The sequence below is a fragment of the Anser cygnoides genome, chromosome 1 (genome assembly GCF_040182565.1).
Source record: "Anser cygnoides isolate HZ-2024a breed goose chromosome 1, Taihu_goose_T2T_genome, whole genome shotgun sequence".
NCBI lineage: Eukaryota > Metazoa > Chordata > Aves > Anseriformes > Anatidae > Anser > Anser cygnoides.
In genome coordinates this window covers 201,860,630-201,878,380 of record NC_089873.1, presented here as the reverse complement: position 1 = coordinate 201,878,380, position 17,751 = coordinate 201,860,630, and the positions used below count along the sequence as shown (strand labels likewise).

Below are 17,751 nucleotides of genomic sequence, written 5' to 3'. Positions count from 1 at the left end.
GGTTTGTTGGGTGAAATTAGCTGCCACAGAAATCAGGAGAATAAATGAATGGTTGCTGAAAAAACTACGGATTTTGTATAGTGGGCCAAATGCCCACTAATGTTGTGCTACACCAAAGAGTAGGAGTGCATTTTGTGTTGGCTTCCTTACCTTAGACCTGCCTGTTTTCCTAGAAAACATCCCTGTGAGTAAGTAGATGTCAAAGCGTAACTGATCGTTTTCAATTTAATTTTAATAATGTGATCGTAAGTCAGTTTATGAAAGAGCTTGGTGCCAATGAAATGGATTTCAGACCACCGGGATCCTGAGAAAAGTAGAAGGTTTCGGAATTTCTCCTACTGCAAATTTGTTTGCTGAGAAGTGGTGGCAAACAGCATCTCTGCTTCATTTTGTGCTGGTTATGCAGTTTAATTAGTGCACATCATTACAGATTTCTGAAAAACTCTCATGAAGGTGAATATAGGCGTAGAGAAGCCAGCCATGTGCTACTTCATGCAGCAGCTCTGTATCTAACGAGATGCTAAAAAGGGGCTGTCCCTGCACTGCAGACAAAAGGGCTCTTTATGCAAAAGTAGCTTGTTAGCTTTTTGTTTTGAAGCTGTAGCATGACGAAACTATCAGGGTGTCACACTAATAAAGTGGCCAGCCCCTAAGGAATCGACATTCTTGTTGGTGATTTAGAAGGTGCGTTTATACAGTAGGCTCCAACTTCATTAGGACGCTGTTTCCCTGGATACTGAGCATTTTGCATGTCATTACACGCATGACATTTGCATGTCATTACATTGCATGGCATTAACAAGGCTGGGTGGCTGTAATGGTTTTAATAAAGTTTTTCCTGTTACTTGAATAAGGGTTCTCCTTTTCCTTTGATTTTTTTATGTTAAAGAGGAGAAACAAAAGGACGTGATTTCGTCAGCTAGTTTGCACAACTTCCTTTGAGCCCCAAACAGGTTTTATTTCACAGTGTGGAAATCCTGCATGTTATTTGTGGAATTATGTTGCTGAATGGGTTGTAAATAGGAGTTGAAGTGCTACTATTCACTGTAGCATCAAATTCACACTGTTTGGGAACAACCTTACAATAGCAAAGAAAAAGCTGTTTAAATGCTGGGCAGTAAACAAAATTTGTTATGGGTGTGAAAGCATTTAAATACTTCACGTGTCTATTTGAGACTTTGGTGTTTTGATAGTGTTCAGTGTGTTTCCTGAAGGTACTTTCTGCTTTGCACACCATCTTGGTTGCCTCAACTCTGTTGTTTGAGAAACAGCTTGGGCTGCCACGGACATGGAAAGGATCCGTCCCGCCTGCCCCAGGACCCGTTGCTGTCCCCATTCCTTTTGTTTGCAGGAGTATTTGTGATGGCGAGCTCAATCCCCAGTGAGAACAGATCCACAAAAAAAAAAAAAAAAAAAAAAAAGGAAAAAGGGGTAAGCATGGGACAGCCGCTTTGGTGGCCACGCTGGCTCATCCTGCCACAATCACTGAGCTGTGGCATGAAGTGACCGTGGCTGTGGATGCCGGAATGTGACAGCTCTCGGGGTCAGTTGTGCCTGCAGCTCTGGCAAAGGAGTCGGCAGTCATCAGGCTGTGGGACCCGGGCTGTTACAGGGATGCCCCATGCGGTGTGGCACATCGCTGATGCTGTTCAGGAGCGAGCATCTCTGTGCCTGTCACCTCTGCGTCCTGCAGCCCCTCTGCTTGTTCTGCTCGCTGGAAAGCATGCACTCGAGGAATGTCTGTTCCGGAGCTGTACTTTTTACATGTCATAAAAAAAATAATCCTTTAGTGTTCTTGAGACCATGCTGGGCCTTAGAATATCCTCTGGACTCAACAGCAAGGATTTAAGCTCTCAAGGGACCGCAGCTGTCACAGGCTGTGAGTTACATGGGGTGTGAGGGCAGCCGGGCACAAGAACCGGGCTGTACGTGTGTGCGTAACCCCCTGCTAGTGCTGAGTGTGCTCACGTGCTGAAAGCAGTTTGAAAGTTTCAACCAGTTATTTTTAGTGTGAAAAGAACTACTTAGTTTATGTTCCTACCGATACTTTTTCTTCAGAGAAACAATATATATTATAGTTCATTTAATAAAATAAAATCATTTTTTTCCCAAAGCCACAGAATGCAGAATTTAGTGTGGGAGCATTTGAACATAAATTCGAGGGATGAATGCAAGATGGCTCTTTTACAGTATACTCAGTTTTATTGCAGTCCTTACAGTGGCTTTCGTATGCCAAAAGCTATTGAGAGCCTTCTCTTATAAAAGTGTTCTAGAAATATATTATATCCACAGACGTTTTCTCCTTATCCACAATAGTTTCACAAGTGTGACACGCATTCTATTTTTTTCCTTGCTGTATGGATTTGTAATATTGCTAGATTTGTTTTAGTAAGTGGATATGTTGCAATTTTGTAACTCTTACATTTTTGTTCTTTACTTTCATCTTGAAAGTATAGAGGAAACAGATAGAGCAGCCTCATCTCAGGCTAAATTATTCCTGATGACTTTGATTTGTGACCTGAAGCTGTCTGGCAAAGCTTTTTTTTTTTTTTTTTTTAAAAATCTTTCTGGAGATTTCCAGGCACATCAGCTTGAAATGGCAGCTGGCTTCCAATCAGCGCACAGCGGAGTCTGAGGAAGAAGAACTGCACGCAAGCAGTGCCTTGATACGTGAGACTTCATTTTTAGTTGAAGTTTTAAATTCAGCAGCAACGAGCCTCACTGGACGTGAGCTCACAGCTCTAATTGAGGCTGGAGTCCTTTAATTTCAGGGACTTTCAGGTGAGCAACCTTCCCCATCTCTTGTCAGAAGAACGGGCAGTGGGAGAACAGCAACATGTGGCTTGGGGTTCGGAGGAGTGACCTGCCCCGTTCATCTTGGCGAGCACTGGCATGGATGTTATGCCTCGTCTGCTGCGAGGTGTCCACCTTGCTAATGATTTTGGTGCTTGTCAAAGCGTGGAAAGGAAGGCGAGGCTCTCATTAGGGAGATTCACCTGCAGGGTTTGCGGCGAGTTGGCGTGGCACCACTGCCACGTGCGCGCCCAGCAGGAGGGGAGAAGTCCAGACCAAGGAGACAGGCAGCAGACTGGGGTTAAAGAGGAGGCAGGGTGAAAGCATGGCCAGAGGAACCAGGCCTGGCCCCGTCTTGTGTGTTTGGGTGATCTACCTTAACCAGTGCTTGGTGTGCATGTGGCATGCACGGACTTTCTGTCCAGAGCTTGAGAGTGCAGGCTTTGCAGCTTGACCTGGGCTTGCAGGTGATCCTGACTCTAGGAGAGCAAATGGAGAAGGGTGAGGCATGAAGAGGTGACCCTCCTCTTCCCAGGGGCTACCATCTTCAACAGCATAACGGAGTCATGATACTGTTCTTGTTATTATTAACATTACACTTTCCAATTCATTATCAGTGTCTCCAGTTAACTGTTCAAGATCTAGATGTCATTTTGCAGACCAAACCCAAGCTCATGAACTGTGAATAAATGACAGGTTTTCATTGGTACCCACTGCAACGGGGTGAGGAAGATCAGTGTTTGATCCCCGATTTTGAACATTTAGCCATGTGGTGCTGGTGAGCATTGCTTCGTAGGGAAACCTTCCTGCCCTGACTTGTGCAGGTACAGAGGGCAGTGCAGGCAGGCAGCGAGAGCTGGCAGCGGGAGCGCCTGGGGGCTGTCCTGCGTGGCTGGAGCAAGGGGCTTGGCAAGTTCATGCCTGATTCCTCATCTGGCAACGGGATGAGTGCCTGTGCTTACCTTACTTTCAGATGTGTGGGAAGATCGGGGAGCTCAAGGGCAGCCTTTTCAAAGTGGATGCAGGCACTTCGGAAGCAAGGCTTTGCTGACAGCCGGCGGATGTGGGCGCTTTAGGAAAGTCCTGAATCCGTAAGGATTTTAGGAGGTAAAGAACAGTCGCCTTTGGAGCAGTTACTGCTTCCCTGTGCGGCTGCCTGGGGGGATTCCCAGGCAGCTGGGGCACTTGACCTGTTTTAAACACCTTTCAAGGGGATGAAGGGACAGACCCTAGCTCTGTAAGGCTGCTTTCACTAGTTTTCCATGCAGCACTCCTTGATTTTAGAGGGAATTTCATCCTTCTCCCAAGGGGAGCATGGAGCTCTGTTAGTGAAGAGGGCTAAAACAAATACATATACTTTTTTGTGTGTGTGTGTGTGGTTTTGACATACGAATAAATGCTGTGGTACTCGTTCTGAGGTTCTGCCTCTAATGCCAAATATTTTAAAGGCACTTTTCCAAGGTGATTATTGAGACTCTGCGCTAAGAGATACCTCATTTAATCTGCCATATGCTGATTGCCACGAAGATATTTTCAACATACTGTACAGTGGTGTCTGTCATTCTCCAGGACATAAATAACTGCTGGACTGTAGATAACTGTGCAGCTAGCTGACGGCTTATGGGTAACCTCTTTTCTGGCACAGAAATAATGGATTGTTTGTTCCTTCAGTTGAGATCATGATGTGTTTTGATGTTTCTCATTTACATTTTTAGCACTGTTCCTGATACCGTTCAGTGTTCTGGGAATGGTCTTTCAACTTGGTGTTTATTTTGGAGTGTTAGTTTTCCAACAAACAAATACACGATTGGCAATTAATGGTTTTACTGTAAATAAACAAAAGAGAATGGTTCAGCTTTAAATAGGGATCTCTGCTCTTCGGAGCTCTTTGTTGGGCTGTGCCTGCGAAGTTGGACCTTCACCTCCCTGGGCACGCAACAGCCCTCGAGGGACTCCCTGCTGCGGTAACTGAACTGGCCGAGCTGGAAAGCTGAAGCCAGAGCGGGTTGAGTTTGTGTTTGGTAAGCTAAAAAGTGGTTTTCATCTCAAATATCTGTGCAGGAGCTGACCACTGGGGGATTGGGGCAGGAGTGTGTGTGGTTTCAGTATGGGTAAGTTGTTTGGATGTGGTGGGAATTTCAGCGTGCTGAAGACTTTCAGTGCTGTGCCTGTCCCTCGGTGGCTGATGGCCGGGGTGCAGGTACCCGGTGGAGATGGTATTGTAGGTTCTCCTGAGCTGCTCATGCAGATCTGTCCTAGTGCCATCAGCACTAACTTGTGCATCAGAAATAGTGTTAATAATGAATAATGTCCCGGTGAAAACAATTGCAATCAGCGCCTGGCATAGATTCAGGTACTTCTTTTAATGCAGGTAACGTTTCAAGACCAGCTCTGATGGAAAGCTTTGCTCCTTGCCGTGCTTTGGCCTTAACACATAGCCTGGGAAGGAAATGTGTAGGTTTCTGTAGTAGCTTTGTTCAGTTTAAGTCTAACTCCATCAGCTTTTCTATTTCCAGTGCAATGTCTGCAGTGTGGATTCTGCTTATCTGAGGGATTGCATGGCTTCTTACTTAGGCAGGTTAACCAATTTCCATGGCCCGAACTGGATGTAATTTAAAAAAGTTGTGGCATTGGCCCTTTCTCTAAATGCTGCCTGTTAGAAAAAAAAAAAAAAAAAAGAAAACACAACCGCAGCCTTTCTGATTTTTTGCACAGGAAGATGTAGAAACCAGTGGCTGTATTCATTGGTGATTATTTCTGTCTGTTTTACACAGACATCTGATGGCTCAGGCTTGGTCCAAATTGTCAGAGGCTAATTATAAGAGGGCCAGCGGGAGGTAGTTTTTTGGGATCTGCGTTTCAGAAGATGGTTGCTCAGCGTCACCTGGAAGTCAGACCCTTGTAGGCATTTGGAGCTGGTTGTAGACATCTTAAGTGGGTTGCTCAGGATTGGAGGCAGCTCTGCGTTACGTCTGCTGTGCAGCAGCAGGTGCCAGCGCCCTGCAGATTCCTGCCCTATCAAAAGGAAAATGAGTGCTGCTAAATCTAGGTTTCGTTCTCAGATCTTAAACTTGTTGAGAATCTCAATCAAAATATTTGCTCCCTGTGCTTCAAGTATGATCTCTCTTTCTTGCCATGTGACACAGCCATCTTGAAGAGAAACAGCATTGCAAAAACAACAATCCAGTTCCTAGCCTCAAGAAAGAAAAAGCTTTTTTTCCTTTTTTTCTCCTTCAGCGTCATAAGATTTAGCTATCTCTCAAATAGTTTTGTGTTTAATTGTTATTATTATTTTCTAAACTTCACTTGGATACATCCACTATAAACTTCACTTGGATACATCCACTATATGTTTTCTTTGCAGACTTGACCCCGGATTGCTCAGGCAGTGCCTGAGTGCCTTTTCTCAGCTCACTTTGAGTGTTTCTCCGGCACGGACTGAGAACTATCATTTTATGGTAGAAACTTGAGGATCAGCAACCCAGGGCGAACTTCTGGAGAATGATCCTCATTGTGCCACAGTCAAGAACATGTGTCTGCCTCCGTTTCTCTTCCTGTACGTGGTAAATGGCACTGTGCTGGCTAGGGGCACTGGGTCCCACGCTGTCTCTGTGCATCCTTCTCCTGGCTGCCCCCGCTTGTTCCCATGGCCTCCATCCGTACCTGCCCTTGCAGCACTGACTGCCACCGCAGGGTGCAGTCCTGCTGAGACCACTTCTCTCTTACTTGGCAAGTCATTTGGAGACAAACCTGCAGCTGGGCTCTGGTGCGGGGTGAAATGCTGTATTTGTAGAATCATAGAATGGTTTGGGTTGGACGGTACCTTGGAGATCATCTGGTTCTAGCCCCCCTATTCCACAGTCCTTTTTGTGAAATCCTCACTGGACTGTCATTACTCTGACTTGCCACGTTGTAATCTTTTCTCCTGGTCTCCGTTTTTTTTTTTTTTTTTTTTTTTTAATATGGGGCTGTCAACTGGGAAGAACTTTTGTATATTCATCTCTTTTCCTAGCAGCCGCCTCTTGCCCATATATAATGGTCTGGACCATTTGAGCTGCCCGGCCTCGACACACAGAGCGGCTGAGGAAGATATGTAGTATTTTTTCCCCCTGAGAGTAACAGCTTACTCCAGTCCTTACACCTATATACCTATTATGGCCCTGGAAACAGTAGTTGTAAATCTGACAGACTTCTTTCTTACTATAAACTATAGCCAAATAGTTTATACAAGATAGTGCAAACTGTCAGGAGGAGTATGTGCAGGATCCTGAGCACAGAGCAGACTGGTTGCAGTGGCTGGCAGCACCTAGGACTCGTGGGTCTGAAGGGAAGCTGCCATGGAAGAGACTCTGTTCACAGGGCTTTGTGTGAGAAAGGCGGGAGATGCTTTTTCATCAGCAGGGCCAGCACATTTGCTTCAATGCTGTGTCACATCTCTCGTTGGGTTGGAGCTCCTTCCATTGCTGCCTGTCACCAGCCATAAAAATTAGAGATCAGCTCGCTCCAGGGTCTTTTACAAAAGTTGGTCTGGTCTTAATTGCCTTTATTATTTGCAGTATAGTAAGGGCAATTTTTTTTCAAACAGCCCAGTTGTGTTGCACAGCATAAATCCCGCTGGAGTCCCAGCTGATGCAGTGCCAGGTTGGGGTTCTGCCTGCCTGTGCCAGGCAGCCACCCGGGGCGCAGATTTGGGGTCCCAGGATGCTGATTTGTGGTCCCAAATCAGTGGTGGAGGGAGAGATGGGAAGGACCAGCAGTGACATGAGTGGCACTGACAAGACCCGGATCTTTTACTGTGACGTTGTACCTAGAAGGGGCTTTCAAACCAGTGCTCCCTGAACAGGGTCAGAGTAGGCTTATAAGATAAAGAAAAAAAAAAAGAGAGAGAGAAGCCAAATAAGCAAGAAATAGCATCTCTGAGTGTGTTTCATGAGGGAGCATGTAGCCCCAGTGGAAATAGCTTGCGCGTTTTGAAACTGCCCCAGAGCTTCCCCATTTTACAGCGATTAAGAAGCAGGAGCCAGGGGGGATTGGAGATAAAGCATAAAAACTGGCCATCAGGCTTTGTTTCCAGCGGGACGGACCACCAAGGGACAAGCTCAAATCCCTTGTAAGGTTGCTCCCTGGAATTCCCTTTTGACAAGTCTCACATGGCGGCAAATTATTCCTCCCCTCTCCCCCCCCCCCCTACGCTTTCCCCAAGCTGTTTTTCATCCTCGAGGGGGAAGGGAGAGTCCCAGAGACCCTTTGCAGCAGTTCCCCAGAAAGACAAACGATGCCCAGCTCCTGCTCACAAGTATCATCAGCATCTGCTGATGAACTGATCCTTGTCCAAAATTGGTGTCGTATGGAAAAATCCCCAGCACCTGCTAGCAGACCCCAGTTATTCACAACATACGGCTGGGTGGCTAAATCTTCACTTCCTAGGGACGGCCTGGAATTACACTCGCTACATGCTGAGCGGCCTTTCTCTCGTGTGAAATAGATGCAGGCAGCGGGAGGATTTGCAGCTACAAGGAAGGTTAGGATTTATAGCGCTGTCTCCTGCAAGGGGTTATTCTGCAGAAATGGTTGGTTTGTCTTCATCTTCTCTTTTGGGATAAACACATCATGATATAATCATCTATATGGAAAATCGTATCTTTGTATTCATCAGGGAGCAGGTAGCCCTGTGAATATATATCCCCTGGCATAAATCTACCGTCGATGTCAGTCAGGTGTTTTTTTTTCCCTCCTGCCTACAGTTGAACATGCATTTTTAATTCATTTCCATATGGCACAAACTCTATATTCTTATTGTATATTCTAATTTCTTTTCCTGGCCAGTAAATTGTAAGCCTTTCCTAGCTGGGTAAGTTATTGTGCGGTACATCTGGGTGCAGTTCAGGAAAGATATCTGACTAGAGAATGTGCCATTGTTTGTTTTTAATAATGTGCCATTATTGATGTTTTCCCCCATTCTCATTTGACCACATGCTAATGATACTGCGCGCGCATTGAGGGGACAGGATAAAATCCACCACTGTCTCTAGTCTGTGCCTAAGGTTGGTAGACAGACATCCATCCGACTCCTAGATCACCGTCTTCCACACGCATTAAATACTAATTTCCATGAGTTCTGAAGTTTTCCATAGTTCTGCACTATGGAGGGGGTTCCTTCCAGGAGAGGGCAGTGACGTACACGGGTCCCCCCTCCATGTCGTGACATTGGCAGCATTGCGAAAAACATCTTTTCCTATCGATGTTGCAGCTTGATGTAGAACTTAAATAGGAAACAACTGAAAAAGAGTCAAGAGTGCTTTTGGCAGGTATACGTGACCTGGTCATGCAGGAGTTTTTGTAGGGGCAGATTGCTGTTGTTGATAGAAAATAGCACTGAGAATAAGAGGCTCCGTTCAGGTGGATGGAGCCGCATGGCGATATTGTAGGTTTGCTGTTCTGATGATTAGACCATAAGAACAGATAGACTGCTGCCGATGTTGACATTATTTGAGTGATAGGAAGGAGTTACTTGCAAGATTGAGGTCACTTACAACAAAATCTGCTGCTGTTCCTGCTGCCGTTTCATCGCTTCAATACATACTATTTATTTGTCATGTGCATGTGAAGCTAATGTTTTCCTGCCTTCTAAAAAAAGGTCCTTTATGTTTTCATATATACACCTTTTTGCTGTAAAGCTGCTTATTTAATAGAACTGTAATAGCTACCATTTGAATGAGAATTGTGACTCCTTTCCTGAGAATAGAGTAGTATTTCTGAATTGTAGTATTATTCCATACCTCGAGGTCATCACTCCTGTCCTGTCTGAGGAGGCAGCCTAACTTTCACAGGTTGTTCTGGAAAAATAAAAATCATTCTAAAAACCTTTAAATGAGACCAAACCCTGTTTCCTGACCTTTTTTACCCCTATGCACAAAGGCTCATAAACACCTTGATTCTCATAAATTTTTCATCTGAATTGAAAAAATATTTTTTCTCCTCCCCGCATACTGAAGCCTGGAGGATCCTTTAGATAAGAGCTTTATTGGGTCCTTCTGCTGAAGATGGGAGGTGAAGGACAGATTGGGTTCTTCTCTCTTCCCTTTCAAAGGACTTGTAGAAATTCTTAAACGTTTGTATTAGATACTCACGCTCCCTAAGATCATTTATGCAATGGTCAGCTGAAGATATTCTTATCTCATTGGGCATACTTGAGCTTGAAGGATGAGAGAGGAAATTTTTCTTTTCCCTATTGTGTCTTGCTAAAAGCTTATTCCTTCTGCCTGCTGAAGAAGTTTACCTGTTGTTTTCCTTATGTTCTCTAAAAGTCCTTTTGGCACTTGTTTAATAATTTTAGAGTTTACCCAAGAGTATATATATATATATTGTTTTCTTTTTCATGTATTTTATGGGGTAGAGATCTTTGGGATTAGGAGAATTAGCCTTGGGAGAGGGAATCAAACAGGGGATCATACAGCCCTTGTTTTGTGTCTGCACACTGAATCAGACCCACAATTTTGATGTGTGGGAATCCTGGCAGTCCCTGGGACTTGAGTTGTTGTTCCCAGTCTGGTAGGGCCTTGTGTTTGGATGCAGCCCAGGCTGCAGATTGACAGAGCTGAGATGAAAAAACAGAATGATGCTCGTACCTCCCCCAGTTCCTCTAAGGAGCACCAGCCACCTACAGGTCCCTGTGGCTACTCTACAAGGTTTGGATTACATAGATAATTCTTGTTCAAAGAACAAAGGACAAGTGGATGAGTGGAGAACTGAATACGAGACCATAGAGTTCTCAATGATGTTCAAGTTTATTTTTAAGAGTGTTAAAAATCAATGGCCTTTCTATTTCTCCATTCCTTTCTTCTTACTTCAAGACCAGAGGATTTAATGTGAGCTAGAGTGGAAAGATGCTGGCCTCCTTCTCTGTGTCATCATGTTGCTTCTTTGGGTATTTAGAAGGTTTTGTGTTTTAGCCTCTGTTCTTGTTAAAGAGCTATTCCGCTTCTTCAGACTGTGTTGAGCAGTATCAGGGGATTTATTTTCTTTTTTGGAGTAGCTCCTGCCCAAACGTTTCAAAATCAACCCTGAGTAATCACAATCTTTCTCTTCACTCGAAACCATAACATTTTTTTGACAAGAAGTGCCTTTAAAGAAATGCCTCTTAATTTACGGTGGGTCGCTTTGTACTTTGTTTCTGTAACCTATCGCATTACATTTCCTGTGCATTAAGTATGTATGTATTATGAGCTCTTAAAAACAAATATCCCAGAAGAAAGGAATTCAGTAAATGAATAAAACATTCTTGGGTAGTCCAAGTGGCAGTTTAATAGCTCGTCCGTTGGGACTTTCCAATAATATAATGATGATGGCCATATAAATATATGGATGGATGAATAACTTCAGTGAGGAGATTGTTACAGTACTACATACCACATCTGAAGTGAAATCAAACTCTGAAAGTGCTGCCTGATGGGAAGGCCCAATTTTTCCAGTGCCAACCCTGAAGTTATACTTAAAATTATACAAACTGTGTGTTTGTGTATACAGAACTAAAGCACATTCACAAACACACATGCTATGTATACATACACATGTACGCGTGTGTGTGTCATATGTTGTTTCTAGCTGGAACTGAGTGTTTCAGCACTGAACCACAAACTTCATAGACCATTGACATAGCTAGATTTACAGCTGTGTATTTGAGATTAGGTCTCAGCCCTGGCTTTCTCTAAAAATAAATAAATAAATGGAGTGGGAGCATGAGGTTGTCATATTACATTATTGCCTGGGATATGCACAACTTTTTCGTTAGGTTCTCCTGATCATATAGCTTTGTAAATATATATATATAGTGGTGCTTGTCTGCTACTGTGGAGTCTATAACCTTGTGTATGGCTAACCTGAAGGTACATTTTATTTTGTTTTGCTTGTAGCATTTTGCTTGCAGCAGATTTCTCAGGAAAGCTGATTTCTGATTACAGAGGACCTGGAAAGCTGGTACTGCAGTATGGAGAGAGGATGCTGATGTGTTTCTGGTAAAAAGTGGCGGTAACACAGTGACTTGCCTGTTGAGGATTTTAATAGTGCCATTTCACAGAAGAGACACAGCCCTTTATTTTGTTATGAATTGGGATTTTCCCATTAGGATTTCTCATTTTCCTTGGCTGGCTGTTCCTCAGCAGCATACGGTATATTGCTTGTATTTTCTACTTGAGAGCATCTTCTCCCATGCTAGGCCGAAGCAGCAGTTTTCGTGGCAGTGCTCAAAGTGATTCACATAAAGCTCCATGAAAACAGCGGACTGATATTTTCACATGGGTGGATTAAGTTGATGAATGTTTAGTGTGCTGAAAAATACAGCTCCACTGCTCTGATCTTTTAGTAGAGTGAAATGGCAACAACATTAAAAAGTCTTTCCTAGTTGAAGAATTTCTTGTTAGGTGTTCTGGGGATCACCCTGGGCATGGGAAGAGCATGCGGAGCTCGTACACAAAGCATGCTGGAGAAGTCTGTGTTTGTACATCTTCTCTGTATAAACTACAGGGGTTAACATGTTATTTAGGTGATGTGTGATATTCAGAAAAGGAAGTGCCACATGTACTTCTGTGGGGATTTGCCTGTTAGTTGGAAATGTAAGTCCAGGAGGTGATAGATCTTAGACTTTTATCTTCAATATGGACAGTTCCTTTTTTTGTTGGTGTAATGGAAAATAAGTCAGAAACAAGGCGGGGGGGGGGGTGTGTGTGCCGTATGTGAAAATAAGTGTATTGAAAGATGGGTGCCTTGACAAACACTTGGGAGAACTGATCAAACTGATTAACGTGTTAAGCAATGGGATATAGACTGTGGGATCAGGAAGTTAAGTGTTTTGTGTGAACATTATAACATCAGTGCAATAAATTGATTGTCATTAGTACTTAAAAATGCAGTAGTCATTCAGTTATATTGGAAGTGATAACTAACATGAATTCATATTCCAAAACTTGCCTGCAATTTATAAATCTCCTTGGGGATGCTGAAATCATGTTGGAAATTCAAATTAACTCCTGTCATTATCGACAACTTTTCCTATCCACTCTATATTCTAGCTTGAAGAAAACTGCATTTTCAAGCAGCTTTTAAATGACAATGAGAACAATGTATGTGTGCAGTGGGTCTTTTAATAATTGCCTTTTACAATTGATTTCTATGATTTTCATGAGTAGCAGTGAACGTACTTTGTAACAAAGAAGCTTTTTCACACTGTCTCACTTTAAGCATCTGACTAGTTTCCTCGGGCTCCTTTCCTTTCCCTTCGTTCCCGTGGAAAGCAATCAGCAGCAGCCTGGCTCACAGCTGCTGCAGCACCCTCCAGCAGTCTCGAGCCGATGTCTCCCGTTACCCTGTCTCAGTTTAACCTGGAAATTCAGATATATGAAGTGAGGCAGTGGGACTAATGCACAATGGGACTGTATGGAGGATCTCCACATCTTCCTCAAATGGCTGCTAACTAATTGCATTTCAATACTTATAATGAGCCTTTTGCAATCAAGAAAGGGCTCTCGCTGGAAGGGCTCTTGCTGCTTTGAGGTGGCTGAAATGGGACCACATGTAGATTAAGACTGCTGGCGATGAAGCCACATGCCTTATTTGTAGCCAAATTCTGCTTGGAGCTGCCAGAGTGAAATTTGGTGCAAGCTGGATTTGACTCTATCTAATTAAGAATGTCTTCATGCTCTTGCTAGCCAGGATGGCCAGTCCACAGCAGGACAGGCAACAGATTGGAGAAGGTCTTAACCTTTCTTAGGTTGAGATGGGAGTGGTATAAATAAATAATGGAGCATTTATTGAGTGTGTTCAGTGTTCATCAATGTTCAAAAATGCTCATCTGTGTCCTCATTTACTGTGTGTTACCACATGTAGTTGGTGGATGGCAGTGATCATAATTACGGATGCATTGTAGTACATATAAAAGGGCAGAGTTAAGTCTGGTGGGCTATCTTAGCTGTGACATTTACTAACCTGACTCTTTATGTGAGAACTTTATCGAGCAGTTTTATTTTCTTCATTGTATTTTGTCTGTTCTCACTATCTGGGTATGTGTGTGCGATTGCATTTAAATAGCCATAATTCTACCTTTATTTTGATTTTACTGTAGGCATCTGTAATTACAGTAATGGTTGGCTAGTGATTTTTATGTACTGCCTTTTCTTGGTGGCTCAAATTTCACTAACCATCTGATCTTTCTTAACTGCCCATATTAAACCTGATAACTATCAGTAATTTGACTATCACAGTGCTACATAGATAATGAAAATCCTGTCTCATCCCCAAAGGTTAGGACTAAAAAGGAGTCTTCCAATATGCTATAAAAATGAACAAGTTTAGACTTTGTTGCAGCTACTGTTAAATAAAAATAATAATTTCAGTGTGGACTATCCATATATTTTATGTATATATGTGTGGATATGTATATATGTTATCACATGTAAAAAAAGAATGCAAAACTGTTGCTTTTTTGTGTGTAGTGTTCTCCCTTTCTGTTTTATTAAATATGTAGTAACTAGTTATTTTATATATTTTATTTTCAGGTACAAATTTAGTAAGTAATTTTGAAATAATGCTTTTTCCAGTACCGTTTTTAGCTCTTGATTAACTGTCTTCCTTTTTCTCTCTCTGTCACAGGGTGAAAGAAAGATGTGATGGAGGTGAATATGGGCCACTGGTCAGGCACAGGGCCTCCTCCGTCTTGCCTCGCCCTTCTGATTGTCAAGCTCCTGGCCTGCCTTTGCCAGGTAGTTCATGGAACAGCACCACTTGGCTTTCACTTCACACATTCCACTTACAATGCTACTGTGTACGAAAATTCGGCTGCCAGGACCTACGTCAACAGTCAAACGAGAATGGGCATTACCTTGGCCGATCTTTCTTGGGATATCAAATACAGGATAGTGTCTGGCGACGATGAGGGCTTTTTTAAAGCAGAGGAAGTCATCATTGCTGACTTTTGTTTCCTGAGAATAAGGACTAAAGGTGGGAATTCTGCTATATTAAACAGAGAAATCCAGGACAACTATTTATTGATAGTGAAAGGGTCTGTCAGAGGAGAGGACTTGGAAGCATGGACAAAAGTGAACATCCAAGTCTTGGACATGAATGACTTAAGACCTTTGTTTTCACCAACCACATACTCTGTCACAATAGCGGAAAGCACTCCTTTAAGGACTAGCATTGCACAGGTGACCGCAACGGATGCGGATATTGGGTCCAATGGTGAATTTTATTATTATTTCAAAAACAAAGTTGATCTCTTCTCAGTACATCCTACGAGTGGTGTTATCTCCTTAAGTGGCCGGCTAAACTATGATGAGAAAAACAGATACGATCTTGAGATTCTGGCTGTGGACCGTGGGATGAAGCTTTATGGAAACAACGGTGTAAGCAGTACGGCCAAGCTTTATGTTCACATTGAACGTATAAATGAACATGCCCCAACAATAAATGTAGTAACACATATTCCCTTCCCATCAGACAAGGAGCCTACCTATGCAGTTGTTAACATTGACGACCTAGATGAAGGAGCCAATGGAGAAATTGAATCTGTTTCAATTGTGGCAGGAGATCCGCTAGAACAGTTCTTTCTGACTAAAGAAGGTAAATGGATGAATGAGTACAAAATAAAGGAAAGAAAGCCTATTGACTGGGACAGTTTCCCATATGGTTATAACCTAACTCTCCAAGCAAAGGACAAAGGATCTCCTCAGAAATTTTCTGCAGTCAAATTGGTCCACATTGCTAGTCCCAAAAAAGAAAGTATACCCATAAAGTTTGAAAAGGAAACTTACGATGTTTCGATCAATGAATTTTCACCTCCAGGTGTGGTGGTTGCAGTAATTAAGCTGATGCCAGAGCCACTGGGTGTGGAATATAGATTATCTCCTAGTGAGGATGCTGATTATTTTAAGATCAATCCCATCACAGGCCTTATTACTACCGCTCGTCCTTTGAAAATCATTGAGAAGGACCTCTACGAATTAGAAGTATATACAAACAAAGGTGGTGATTTAAAAGCACAGGTTACTGTCAGGATAGAAGATGCCAACGATCACACTCCGGAGTTCCAGCAGCCTTCGTACAGCTCGTTTGTCAACGAAAGTGTCCCTGTGGGCTATAGCGTTTTGACAGTTTCAGCAGTCGATAAAGACAGGGGAGAAAATGGATACATAACATACAGCATTGCCAGTCTGAACTCACTGCCATTTATAATAAACCAGTTTACAGGTATCATCAGCACATCTGAAGAACTGGACTTTGAGTCCTCACCAGAAAGCTACAGGTTCATTGTGAGGGCTTCTGACTGGGGTTCTCCCTACCGCCATGAAAGTGAGGTGAATGTCACCATATACATAGGCAATGTCAACGATAACAAACCCCTCTTTGAAAAAGTGGCATGTCAGGGAGTGATTTCATCTGACTTTCCTGTTGGTGGTCACATTACTGCTGTTTCTGCTATAGACATAGATGAGTTAGAGCTTGTAAAGTACAAAATAATCTCTGGAAATGAGCTTGGCATTTTTTATTTAAATCCTGACTCCGGTGTCCTGCAACTTAAAAAATCTCTAATTAATTCTGGCATAAAGAACAGCAATTTTGGCCTTAAGATAACAGCCACTGATGGAGAAAACTTTGCTGATGCTATGTTTGTTAATATTTCGGTAGTTCATGGGAAAGTGTCTTCAAAGACCTTTAGCTGTAGAGAGACTAGAGTTGCTCAGAAGCTAGCAGAAAAATTGCTCAAAAAGGCAAAAGCAAATGTGAAGCTGAATTTGGAAGATGGTTTTCTCGATTTTTATTCAGTGAACAGACAGGCACCGCATTTTGACAAAACCTTCCCTACTGATGTGATGGTTTCAGAGGATCTGCCAGTTGGTGCCACCATCCTAAGGATAAAAGCCTATGATGCAGACTCAGGCTTTAATGGAAAAGTAGTTTATACAATTTCTGATGGTAATGGAGATAGTTGTTTCAACATTGACATGGAGACAGGGGTACTTAAAGTTCTTATGCCCTTGGACCGTGAAAAAACAGAGCTCTATCTCCTTAATATTACAGTTTATGATTTAGGTAATCCACAGAAATCTGCATGGAGACTGTTGACTGTCACTGTAGAGGATGCAAACGATAACAAGCCTGTTTTTTTACAGGACAGTTACTCAGTTAACATTTTAGAAAGTACAAGCCTTGGTACAGAGATTATCCAAGTAGAAGCCAGAGATAAAGACCTAGGATCGAATGGAGAGGTGGCTTACTCGGTGCTGACGGACACGCAGCAATTTGCCATCAACAGTTCCACGGGAGTGGTGTATGTGGCCGATCAGCTAGACCGGGAAACAAAAGCAAACTACACACTAAAGATTGAGGCTAGGGACAAAGCAGACAGTGGCCATCAGCAGTTTTCCGTTGTGCCTCTGAAGGTTTTCTTAGATGATGTCAACGATTGTTCTCCAGCCTTTATACCATCCAGCTACAATGTGAAGGTCCTTGAGGACCTGCCAGTTGGCACTGTCATAGCTTGGTTGGAAACTCATGATCCAGATCTTGGCTTGGGAGGTCAAGTCCGTTACTCTCTGGTGAACGATTACAACGGGCGGTTCGAGATAGACAAAGCGAGCGGTGCCATCCGCTTGAGCAAAGAGCTCGATTTCGAGAAGCAGCAGTTCTACAACTTGACAGTGCGTGCAAAGGACAAGGGACGCCCAGTTTCTCTCTCTTCTGTTTCTTTTGTGGAAGTTGAAGTAGTGGATGTTAACGAAAATCTCTATACCCCCTATTTTCCTGACTTTGCTGTCATTGGATCTGTAAAGGAAAACTCGCGCATTGGTACAAGCGTTTTGCAAGTTGTTGCTCGAGACGAGGACTCTGGAAGGGATGGAGAGATCCAGTATTCCATCAGGGACGGCAGTGGGCTGGGGAGATTCAGCATAGATGAAGAAACAGGTG

General features: G+C 43.1%; 1 protein-coding gene across 11 annotated transcripts in view; it reads left to right on the top strand.

Annotated features, from left to right (window-relative positions):
- The window catches only part of FAT3 (FAT atypical cadherin 3), a 420,625-nt gene that overhangs the window by 75,695 nt on the left and 327,179 nt on the right, over positions 1-17,751 (top strand). For all 11 annotated transcript variants that reach the window (XM_066989896.1, XM_066989902.1, XM_066989899.1 and 8 more), the window contains one exon: positions 14,437-17,748. In XM_066989896.1, coding sequence (XP_066845997.1) covers positions 14,454-17,748 — 3,295 coding nt within the window. In that variant the 5' untranslated portion in view covers positions 14,437-14,453. The remainder of the gene's footprint in view (positions 1-14,436; positions 17,749-17,751) is intronic.